The following is a 12,022-nucleotide window of genomic DNA, read 5'->3' as shown; positions in this document are numbered from 1 at the left end:
TAAAGTTTTAAAAATTCTTCAACTTTTTTTTATTAAAACGTTAATAAATTCGAGCGCTAATTAAATTTTAATTAAGTATATTTAATACTAATAAATTAAATATAATACTTAGTTACTCAACATAATTGAATTACAAGTTTGAATCGAAATTGAAATAACTCATTAAGTTTTATTTAAATTGCTTCATAAATTTTTTAATATTCTCATCTTATTAAAATTCAAATAATATGCATAGTTTAAAAGATGTAAAAATTAAAAATAATTTTATTAAATTCTTACTGAATTATTTATTAAAAATAAAAGAACATATAAACGAAATAATGTTCAAATTATATTTTTAATTTTTATCAAAATTTAATCAACGGTATAATTTAATGAATCCAAGCTAATCTTATTTAAATAAATATTAAATTTTTATTTGAAATGCACGTTAACTTATAACTCTAAGAGCATTATCCATTAAAGTACTAAATATATTATTTAACAAAATTGAATAAACCAACTCTAAAAAGTAGCGGACAGACACTCTCAACTCGACCGACAACCGTCATTTTTTAGCTTTGCCTTTTCACGCTCAGTCTCAAACGCTACATTTCTATCATTATCTACAACAATAAACCCTATTTTACTACCATAATAGCTAATAAAACGCTGGCTGGCATCACTTAAGATAACCAAAGATGCGCCGCAGGCATCACATAACCGAGCAGGCGTTTGGGTTTTCGTCGCTGAAGAGCTGCGGAGCGTGCAACATCTCCGCCCTGTACCCGTACGGCCCACCGTAATATTCCATCCTGTTCGCCTCGACTACCGGCGGCGCCGCCGACGCTGTCGCCGACGCCGGCTCTTCCTTCTTCCCACCATCTCCTCCGTCTTTACCCTTCTTCTCACCGCCTCCTCCTCCGCCATTACCCTTCTTCTCACCACCGCCGCCGCCGCCGCCGCCCTTCTCCTTCTTTTCGCCACCGCCTGCACCTCCACTGGCTGCGGCAGCGGGTTTCTCCTTCTTCTCGCTTCCACCACCGCCGCCGCCGGCGCCGGTGGTCGCCGAGACAATCTCGACTCCGCGATTGAGCTTGTCCTTGAGGTACGATGGCAGCGAGTTCACGTCCATGGTCCCTTTCACCGTCACCAAATCCTTTTGAGCGTCGACGCTCACATCTTGCACCCCTGCACGTGAATGAAATTAAGGAATATTGATGGGTCTTTACATAAATATCAAACATATATTTGCAGAAGCAGAAATTTTAGAACATTTTGGGATTTTAATAAAAAAATTCAAATTTTAGAAAATAAGATAACAATTTTAGCATATATTTTTTTTAAAGTATTCATTGACTTTCTTTGAATCATAAACAGTACTATCAAAATTAAGCATTAATTAATAAAAAAAATGATATGCAAAAAGCAGCCGAATCTCCGACACATTTTCAGATTTCTGCGTAAGCTCTGAAATGATTCTGTGCTGTCTGATAATCTAAGAGTACTAATCTGACGGTCAACAAAAAAACCCTTCAAAAAAAGCATTTAATTTTTGCAAATAAATTCGCAATTAACACTAAAGAAAATTATTAATAAAGAATTTAATTAAATAGCATGGTGTGTTTACCTTTGATCTTGAAAATGGTCTTTTTAATTCTTTGAATGCAGCCATCGCAGTGAAGACGTATCCTGAGCACCACAGTAGACGCCACCGGCTAATATAGCAACAGCGACAAAAATAAATAAAAAAATTATTTTCTCGCACACGAAAATTGTTTATTTTTATACGAATAATACAACACATACATACATTCACACTATTTGTTCATAAAATATTAAAAGGATAAATATATCAAATATTTACTTTCTTAAGCTATCACATAAATAATTCTTATTTCAAAAAATATTTTTTCATCATAAATTAAAAAAACAAGGAAATAAAAAAAAAACGTTTCCAAACAGGCCGTAAATTTAATATGTATTATCATAGAAGCGCACTAAATTATTGATCTTATTTGGCTAAAAAATCTGTACAAAAACATGACGATATTTATGAATGTATAATAATATTTATATTATTTTATAATTTAATTAAATTCATGTATTAAGATTATTAATATATAAATATTTAAAAAATAAAGTATTTATAATAAGAATTTATTTTAATGTAGTCTTATTATTTAATTATTATATTTAAAAATTACTCTAATCTTTGAAAAATTTTGTAGGTTATATAATAACGATGCAGGTCAAATGAATTGACAAATTTACCCTACACAGAATATTGCCACATTGTCAACGTCGTTTTTAAAGGGTTTATTATTTGTCTTCTCCGGCGTATTTTGTTGACAGAAAAGCTGAGAAATTTTGATAAAAAATATAACTATTTACCCCATCTTTTAATGTTAATAATAAATTAATGATAATTAATATAATTTAGTTCACGACTGTTATTTATATTTATCCATTATGATTTTATTGTCTTAAGCATTTAAAGCAGGACAAAGAGAAGAAAACGTATCAAAATTGGTGGCTGACCTCCTTGGATTTCTTATCGGCGGGCTTCTGCTTGTCCTTAGAGTCTCCGGCGGCTTCGGACTTCTTCTGTCCGTCGGCCGGCTTCTTGCCGTCGGTGGCGGCAGCCTTCTTGCCGTCGCCGGATTCTTTCTTTGGTGGATTTACTGGCGACACGATTTCAACCTTCTTACGAGTCTTAGCCTCTAGATGCTCTCGAAGCTTCCAGGGATCCGCACTCCCAATAACTGTCAGTTTGTTGTTCGCCATATCCAGCGTTACGCCCTCCACTCCTAAACCAAAATTAGGAAAAATAAATAAATAAAACAACAAAAAGAATAAATCGAATGTTACAAAAAAAAAAAACACCAGCAAATTAGTTGGTTGGATGCCAGATCGTGGAAGCTTGAACACGCGGCCCTTAATTTCCTGCTTTAAAAAATCTGGGAAACTTATTTTGGCCGAGTTTTCGATTTGCGATATATTTTTTTTCACCGCAAGTCCGCAATAACAATAAATTTAGATGATATTTATTTACTTTAGATGTAATAAAAAAATAAAAGAATTATATAAATAAAACCCTAAGTAATCATCGCCGAAGAATAAAGTGTACCAGATTTGGGGAAGAAAAGACCTACGTGATGGGGAAAAGTTGTTTCGGCTTTTGGGAAAATACAACGGAGATAGATTGAAGCGAAACCATGTAATTCTTTTTTTTTTATTATTTTAAATAAGCAGAATCAAAGCATAATTCTTCAATTCCCTTTATTATGAAACTAATTCCTAAATTAAACTACAAAATTGAAGGAGTGAATAGAGCAAATAGATAAATCGAATCGGAAATTTCCCATCCGATTCATTCTCTTAAATAATTTTGAAAGAGGGTTAACAATCTACGGGAAACACGAACACCAGGATCCATAGTACGATGCTTAGATCAATGAGATAGGAAGTCACATAAGAGGGGATTTACCTTCAAATCCTTTGGCCCAGCGCTTGATCTTTGATGCGCAGCCCTCGCAATGCATGTCGACCTTAAGAACGACTTTAGGCGGCCCTTCTTCCTTCTTCTCCGCCCCTCCTCCTCCGCCACCTTCCTTCTTCTTCTCGCTACCGCCTCCATTCTTATCCTTCTGATTTTCAATCGGCTTCTTCTCCTTCTCATCTCCCTTTCCTTTATTCTGCAAAGGAGAAATCGGAAACTCGAATCAAACAAACAAAATTCAAAGATTTTGAAACCAAAATCCTCATGCGAGGATCTCTCTTACCTCTCCCATGTCTTCCCTTTCTTCTCGCTCGCTCTCTATCGATCTATGCGAATAACTGAAATATAGAAATGGTCGCCTATAAATAGGCAACAGGCAGTTGTGTGGAAAATTCTAGGGCTCTAAATTTTTCCCATAAATTTTTAATGTTATTTTTTTTTTTAATTTTTTGAGTGACTTAAAAAGAAAAAAAAAAGATGCATTATATTTATATAATATATATGAAATAAACATATAAATATAATTTTAAGATAAATTTAAATATAATAAAATATATATTATCAAATATATAATCTTATAAAAAAATTGACAAATCACAAATTTCTAAGCCAATGTAACGAAATTTTGATCATAATATTTTACCCCGCTTTTTTTTTTCAACGTGGGAATCATTTCTGATTTGAATTTGAACTTTTAGTAATCGGTTGAATTTAAATTTAAATTTAAATTACTCATTTATTTTATAAGAGAAAAATTATTGACTGATGAGAGAAGGGCTGTGAGGGAGGCTGCCAACAATGGAGATTGCGATAGGTGTGGGAGCATGATGGAGGTTGGTCCGATGTGGATAGACTAAAGGGTGGTTAATGGTTATAGGATGATGGGTTCAGGATAGGTTGCTAGCAATGAGGGGGCGGAATCGGTCTTTTATTTTAGGGTGGATAAAATTTTCATATAAATATATTAATATTTAAAAAAATAAAATGAGGACATAATTCAAAGTAAAATTTTGTATTTGGTCATCCAAATAATGCTTTGATCCTTCCAAATGTGGTTCAGGTTCCCGATTTGGACTCATTTGGGCTCGGGATGGACCGATTTTGGTGTCGTTGAGTTCATCTTTTTGAGACGTTCAGTTCGATTATAAGTTTGCTGAAATCGGAGTTCATATGATCCCGAATTTGATTTTAGAAGTTTCCAAGTTAAATATGCCTCGAGATTCATGGTTGATCAAAGCAATTTTTTGTGATGTATCAGTTTCCCTCTATTTTTGGACATCAAATCTTGTAGGGTCCAAAAATATATCTATGAATTTAAAATTATGAGAAATTAGAGTATTAATCGGAGCAAAAAATATCAAAAAAGTTTACTTCAAAACTTTTTAAATAGCTCAAAACTTATCATAGAGATTCTTTTGATCTTCAAAAGAGTCAAAATTGAGTCAAGGACATGAAAATCAGTTCCGAGGACAAAAAAAATCCAAAACGGACTTTCGGAGACATTTGCACATCGACTACCATCGGACCACCATCGGACTTCCACCCGGCAGCCGACCGTCGTCGGACTTCAGCCCAATCTTTGTCGGACCACCGCCTGGCCATTGATCGCCGCTGGCTTCAACCCGACTTTCGTCAGACCACCGCCCAGCCGCCGATCATCACCGGACTTCAACCCGGCCGCCGACCATCGCTGGAATTTAGCATGGCCGTCGATGAGCCACCACCAAGTCGTCAACCGCTGTCGGACTTCCACCCGCCCGCCGACCATTGCCAGATTTCTACCCGATGCCGGAATTATGCCCGTCGTTGAACTTCTTCCCGACGCCAAACTTACGCCCGTCGTTAGATTTCTACCTTACATCGAACTTCCTTCCATCAACACTCTTTTCAACCTCCATCACCCGCCAACTACGGTCCCTTTGTCCCCAACCAACTATGGTCCTTTCGACCAAACGAACACGTCAATAGTAATTCTTCCTATTCCCACACAAAGGCTCCAAACTGTTGCACCACCCTGAAAAATTCGCAGCGATAAAGAAATATATGGTTTAACGTCTTAGCATTATACGAAGATTCATCACACATACAAATAAAAAGAGAGGGTATGACGCTCATAAGAAACACCATAGTTTTTACATTGAAACCCCATAAAAGAGAAAAAAACTACGGGGCCTGACCCAGTTTGAATGAATCCACTAGTGTTTGCAATCACTTACAAATGAGGCCCTATTGTGGGGGGAAGGCCTTGGTTTGATGTAGCAAATATACATCATATAAAGTGTATTACTCGGTGGAAATTAGAAGAACAAACATTGATATATTCGTTTGAGGTCAGAAGGATCGTAGTTGGCGGGCGACGGAGGTTGAGAAGATCATTATCTGGCAATGGGGGTCGCAAGGACCACAGTCGACGGGCGATGAAGGTCGGAAGGACTGTAGTCAGTGGCTAATAGAGGTCGAAAAGGCCATTATATGGTGATAGAGGTAGGAAAAATTATTGTATGGCAACTAAGGTCGGAAAGACCGCAGTCGGATGTGACAAAGGTCGGAAGGACTGTAGTCGGCGAGTAATAGAGGTCGGAAGGACCATAGTATGCGGGCGATGGAGGTAAAAAAGATCATTGTTTGGCGGTGGAGATCGAAAAGGGCCATAGTTGACGAGCAACGTAGGTCGAAAGGACCGTACTCGACAAGCAATGAAGGTTAAAAAGATCATTATCTGATGACGGAGGGACCGTACTAGGTAGCCCGATGGAGGACAAACAATGGTTGGTTGCGAGAGGAGGTCCAACGATGGATGGAGGCCTGGTGGAAATCCGGCGACGAACAACGGCCGGATGAAAGTCCGGCGGCGGCTATTGGCCGGGTGGTCGCCCAATGATGATCAGGCTGAATTTTGATTGCGGACGGCGGCCGAGCGATGGTTCGACGACTGTCGCACTAAAGTACGGCGGCTGAGTGTCTGCGACAGCTGGCAACCGAGTGGTGGTTTGATAATTGTCGGGCTGAAGTTCGGCGACGATTAGTGGCAGCGTGGATATCCGGCGGTGGCCGGGTGGTGGTCCGACGATGGTCAAGCTGAAGTCCAGCAGCGGTCATCGATCGGGAGGAAGTCCAGTGGCGATTGGCGGTCGGCGGCCGGGCGGGGATCCGACGATGGACTGGCTTAAGTCAGGCGGCGGTCGGCGGCCGGGTGGAGGTTCGATGTTGGTTGGGCTAAAGTCTGGCAGCAGTTGGCAACTGGGTGGAAGTCCGATCTGTGGTCGGTGGCCGAGTGGTGGTTCGACGATAGTTGGGCTAAATTCTAGGAGCGATCAACATCGGTGGCCGAGCGGTGGTGCTGGAGCTCTTAAAGCCTTAGAGCTCTATACAATCTCTAGCCCAAAGGTCCCCCTCAGGTAGAGAGCAGGGGTCTATTTATAAATTTTTATGAGTGGCACACTCCGTAAAATATAGAGAAGATTCGGGGCAGGTTCAGAGTGTTTAATCGGATGGCTCATATTGATTCCCTAGATTATAGAGAGTTTTTCAATTGTTTCAGTGCCTTAATGATGCCGGAATTTAGCGATCTTGGGCTTGTTGAATTCGTGCTCGATCAAAGCAATTTTTGATGACGTATCAATGCTAAACAGGAAAATGGGATTGACAAATGCCAAACCTCAGTTTTACCGACTTTCTCAAAATTAGAACTCAGATTGCAAACGATTAGAGTCTTGAAGCTGGGCACGGATTGCAGGTCCTGGGGAAAAACTGAACAAGGTTTACTGTTACGGCTCTAATCGTTCACACTCAAAAATATTTCTAGAGTTCGTTGTGGGGGTATTTTTTGCTCTTTTGTTTCAAATTAGAGGTACTTAACGGAGAAGGCAAGTAAGCCGAGCCAAACGAGGCCTTAGAAACTGATTGATTTTAATTTATTTTCGAGTGCAAGGAAAATAAGATATTTCTGATGCCGCAAAGTTTTATTTTACTTTATGTCGAGCATGAAAAAGTTAACGGACTGTTTGTGGTTATTTTTTTATTTTAATTTTTAAAAATGTGTATAATTTATGTTTTTAATTATGATTTTTTTAACTGATTTTTTTTTAAAATACTCAAAATATTTTTTATTTTTTTATAATTTTAAATTAAAATTAACTTGAGCACTCTTTATAATTTTTTAATTAAAACTATCAAAAAATTAAAAATTTTGTATAAAAAACTATTTTAAGAAAGAATAAAAAACTGTCTCAAATTGGGCGAATTATTGTGTCCGGTCACCGGATGTCCGGACATCCAATCCGTTGACGCCACATCACTTAAATACACTGGTTCCCGGTGTATTTTGATGACATGACGACACTGGAATGGTGTCCGGACAGCTTTCCTTATATATATATCAAGAAAACTTAGACTTCGTTTGGGACGGCTTTCTTTATACTTTTTAAAGCATCTTTCTAAATTTTTGTACTAAAAAACTGTTTTAAGAAACATAAAGAAAGATGTCCCAAACGAAACCTTAATAGTAAGCACCGACATTATGTTATAATATAATATGTACTATCCAATACATTAAGAAGATGACATGCTTGCAACACACCTTTTACATGTAGTAGATACATAATTGGCATCTTCATTAAAAAAAAAAAAAAATCATCCATGCTAGTGTGATATATCCAACATGCATGTCACAAAAAAAAAATATTTTTTTTTATTTTTACATTGTTATTATTTATTTTAATAACATTTATTCTTTTGTTCATCTCCATATAGTTTTGATTTTTATATGAAAATAAAATTTGTTAGGGTATTATAATAAAAAATTTACTATCATAACTTTAAACTATTAGAATTTGCTTTACAAAAAATATGATATATCTACTATGACTATTATAAGAAATCAACTATAGAATATAATAAAAGATGAATAGATGAATGATATTTTAATTATTTATGTCAAGAAAAAAAATTGATTATATTGATAATGAAGAAATCATCGATTGTTTAATAATATTAAAAGAAGTCATTATAAATTGTAAGTTTTTTTCATGTCTTTTTTGTTATCTTCTTAAAATAACATAATTAAATGATTTTTTTTCTTAACTACTAATGTCAACCTTAAGCTCAAATGAAATAAATTGAGAAAATATTTGAAAAATCTAATTTTCTCTTACAAGAAAAAACTTTTTGGCTCTGCTACTACTTGCTAGACAACACTCCATGGGCCAAAGGCCATGGCAAGCTTTCTATAAGCTATAGGCTTAGTTTGGGATGACTTTCTTACTACTTATTAAAGCAATTTTTTAGTAAGAAAGCCGTCTCAAACTAAGCCTCAATAAATATTTTAGGCTTGCCCAAATTCCTTTCAAATTATTTTGGATTTTTTTTTTCAATTAAAAAACCTTTTTTTAAAATTTTTAATATAAAAATTATGTTAAATGCTTTTGAAATTTTTAAGCATGCCATATTTAACCCTATAAGTGCACCCATGTAATTTTCTAAAATCATAAAGCTCAATTTCACATTTTAAAACTTCTTTAAAATTTGGATTATTTTCTTTTTTTTAATTAAAAAGCCTTTTTCTTAAAATTTTAATATAAAAATTATGTTAAATGCTTTTGAAATTTTTTAGAATACTTAAGCATGCCATTTTTAACCCTATAAGTGCACCCATGTAATTTTCTAAAATCATAAAGCTCATTTTAACATTTTAAAACTTAAAAAATCCCATTCTTTTAGTTTTTTAAAACATAAGATAATTGAGGGAAAATCAAAATTCACAAACTTCTGGTATATTCATTTCATGTTTACACATGATTGTGAAATATATATGAAAATTTCCAAATTATTTGAATATTTAAATTTATTTTGTAGTTTTTAAATTATTATAGTCTTAATAATAATTATGGAAATAATAAATAATTTATTTGGAGATTTTCATGTCATATGCATGAGCATGTATCCAAAGTTGCATGAGCATTGGATGTGTACATGTCATGTTATGTATTTTTTATCATTAAAAGGTCTCATTTTACTAAAAGAAAATTAATGAAAAAAGTTTAAAATAATTTAACTAATCAAGGCATAATTTTAAGTGTGTACATATCATGTTATTTATTTTAACTAATTTAATTAATCCAATGCACATAATTTTGAGTTTTCCAAAGCTAAATGTTAAACATCAAAACACACCCAAAGATTTTGAAGAGTTTTTTTGAACTGTTTAGTGTTTTTTATAAATTTCACTCCCAATGTGATGATTATAAAATATTAAATAATTATATATGTAAAATATCCTCAGTAATTTAGAATATATTTAAGCCTAATTTCATCTATAGTATTATTAAACTCTTTTTTAACATCCTAGTTTTGTACGAAGATCTAGCATACAAACATATGAAAGAGAGGGGTGCAATGTTCATAAGAGACAACAAGATTTTTATCTGAAAAGTTTTGAAAAGGGGAAAAACCACGGGGACTCGCCCGATTAAAATGTTTCCATTGGTATTTGTAGTTAATTACAAACGGTGCCCTTCCTCGGGGGAAAGGCCTTGGCTCAACGAATCATATACAACACACTATATAATTAGGGTTGAAAGAATCCAATGATAAGGGAGTCATTCTCAAGAGAACAATAGTCAGTTCATTTGTTTGGCAGGATGATGGAGGTCAAAGGGACTGGAGTCAGCAGGCGATGGAGGTCGAGGAGACCAAAGTTGACAGGAGACGATGGTCGGAAGAACCTTAGTCGATGGGTGACGATGGTCAAAGGAACAGTAGTCAGCGGGCAATTGAGGTCAGAGAGACCATAGTTAGCAGGTGACGGTGGTCGGAGGGACTGAAGTCGGTAGGAGACGGTGATCAGAGGGACCGTTGTTGGTAGGCAACGCTGGTCAGAGTAACCCTAGTCAACGGGTGATGGAGGTCTGAGGGAACGTAGTCAACTGGTGATAGTGGTCGGAGGGACCATAGTTGGCGGGCTATAGTAGCCCAATATCGGTTAGCGACTAAGCGATGGTCCGACGATGGTCATGTGGAAGTCATATGACAATCAGTGGGCGACAGTGGTCCTACAACAATCAACATAAGTTCTCCAGCTGTTGTTCTTGGGTCGAGCTCTAGACCCTTAAAGCCTCAGAGCTCTCTCCAATCTCCAGCAAAAGGTCCAAGCCCTCCATTCATGTGAAAATTTGGGGTATATCTATAGATTTTTTAGAGTGTCATGCCTCGTAAATATGGAGAATATTTGGGGTTTATATAGAGTACTCCATTGGATGACCCATACTGATCCCCTTGATCATAGAGCGTTTGTTAAGCATTTATGTGCCCAAATGACGCCATAATTAATCAATCTTGGGCTCGTTGGATTTCTCTCGTAGAACCTCTTGATTTGACTATAAACATGTCATAGTTAGATGTCATTTACTCATCTGATTACTGATTTGAACCTTCCAAATTTGCTTCTGTCTCTTGATTTGGACCCATTTGGGATCGGATTAGACCGATTTTGGTATCATTGTGTTTATCTCCTTGAGATGTTCAATTTAACTGTAAGTTTGTTGAAATTAGAGTTTAGATAGTCCCAAATTTAATTTTGAAAGTTATCGATTCACATTTGTCTCAAGATTCGTGCATGATCAAGGCTACTTTTGTGGATGTATCAAGTTAGGCTCTTTTGGCCAAAATATCTTCATATCTAGTTACTAAACTTTGATCATATTGCCTTTTAACCTAGCCATGCTCTTCTAGCTAAGTCATTCCTCAGCAGGTTCATTCTCTTTTGACCCTGATACCTCTTTATTATCCCCTCTTTTTAGAACCTGTTTTTTTTAACATAGCCATGTCACATTTGGTTAAGCTCTATCTTAGCTTAGTTATACACTTTTAATTAATTCATTCTATTATACAATCATAAACTTGTTAGCCTTGCTTTTATCGTGCTCCAACGTGACCATTTCATACACACTATGGTTGACTTTGAACATTTTCAGTACAATCATCACGATAACACATATCCCTGATGATCAACTCAGACCTCTTGATTAAAATAAATAAATAAAAACTTGGACCTTCTGATTAGGACTACATCTTAGGCGCACACGGGCACACATACCTTTGATTCGTTTGATCAAATAATTTTTTATTTGATCGCATGAGTTTTTTCACTACTACAATCTTTTTTTTAATGGTGTTTGTATCTTATTGTGATCATATATATTCTTTGTTTGGTAACATGTCTCATCATGCATGTGATTTTTACTCGATCAATTTGGATGATCTTGCCTTGCTCAATTTGGTCTCGCTCGACTAGATTTCTATACAATTATTTTAAATATTTTTATGGAATAATAATTCTAATGCGTTTGTATGAGTTAGGGCAGTTCAAATTTCGAAGGGCTGAATATTAGGTAGATTCATTTCAACTAACGGTTCCCTCAATTCTATTTCGCATAATAACTCCATATGCTCTATCTCCTTCTCGTCGTACAACTAGCCAACCACATCCCGAACCTTATTATTATTTGATACGACCCAAAAATTTGACCCGAACATTTAGCGTTA

At 35.7% G+C, this 12,022-nt stretch overlaps 1 protein-coding gene across 1 annotated transcript; it reads right to left on the bottom strand.

Annotated features, from left to right (window-relative positions):
• Positions 1 to 438: 438 nt before the first annotated feature.
• Positions 439 to 3,896, bottom strand: LOC110101278 (heavy metal-associated isoprenylated plant protein 3). Its single transcript, XM_020829111.2, has 5 exons — positions 3,765 to 3,896; positions 3,470 to 3,677; positions 2,521 to 2,789; positions 1,610 to 1,697; positions 439 to 1,170 (listed from the first exon to the last, which is right to left on the bottom strand). The coding sequence occupies exons 1-5, from the start codon at positions 3,771 to 3,773 to the stop codon at positions 695 to 697; spliced, it is 1,050 nt and encodes a 349-aa protein (XP_020684770.1). The 5' UTR covers positions 3,774 to 3,896; the 3' UTR covers positions 439 to 694.
• Positions 3,897 to 12,022: the final 8,126 nt, after the last annotated feature.

The sequence above is a fragment of the Dendrobium catenatum genome, unplaced genomic scaffold (assembly GCF_001605985.2).
Source record: "Dendrobium catenatum unplaced genomic scaffold, ASM160598v2 fragScaff_scaffold_1349, whole genome shotgun sequence".
Taxonomy (NCBI): Eukaryota; Viridiplantae; Streptophyta; class Magnoliopsida; order Asparagales; family Orchidaceae; genus Dendrobium; species Dendrobium catenatum.
This window is presented reverse-complemented; position numbering and strand designations above follow the sequence as displayed.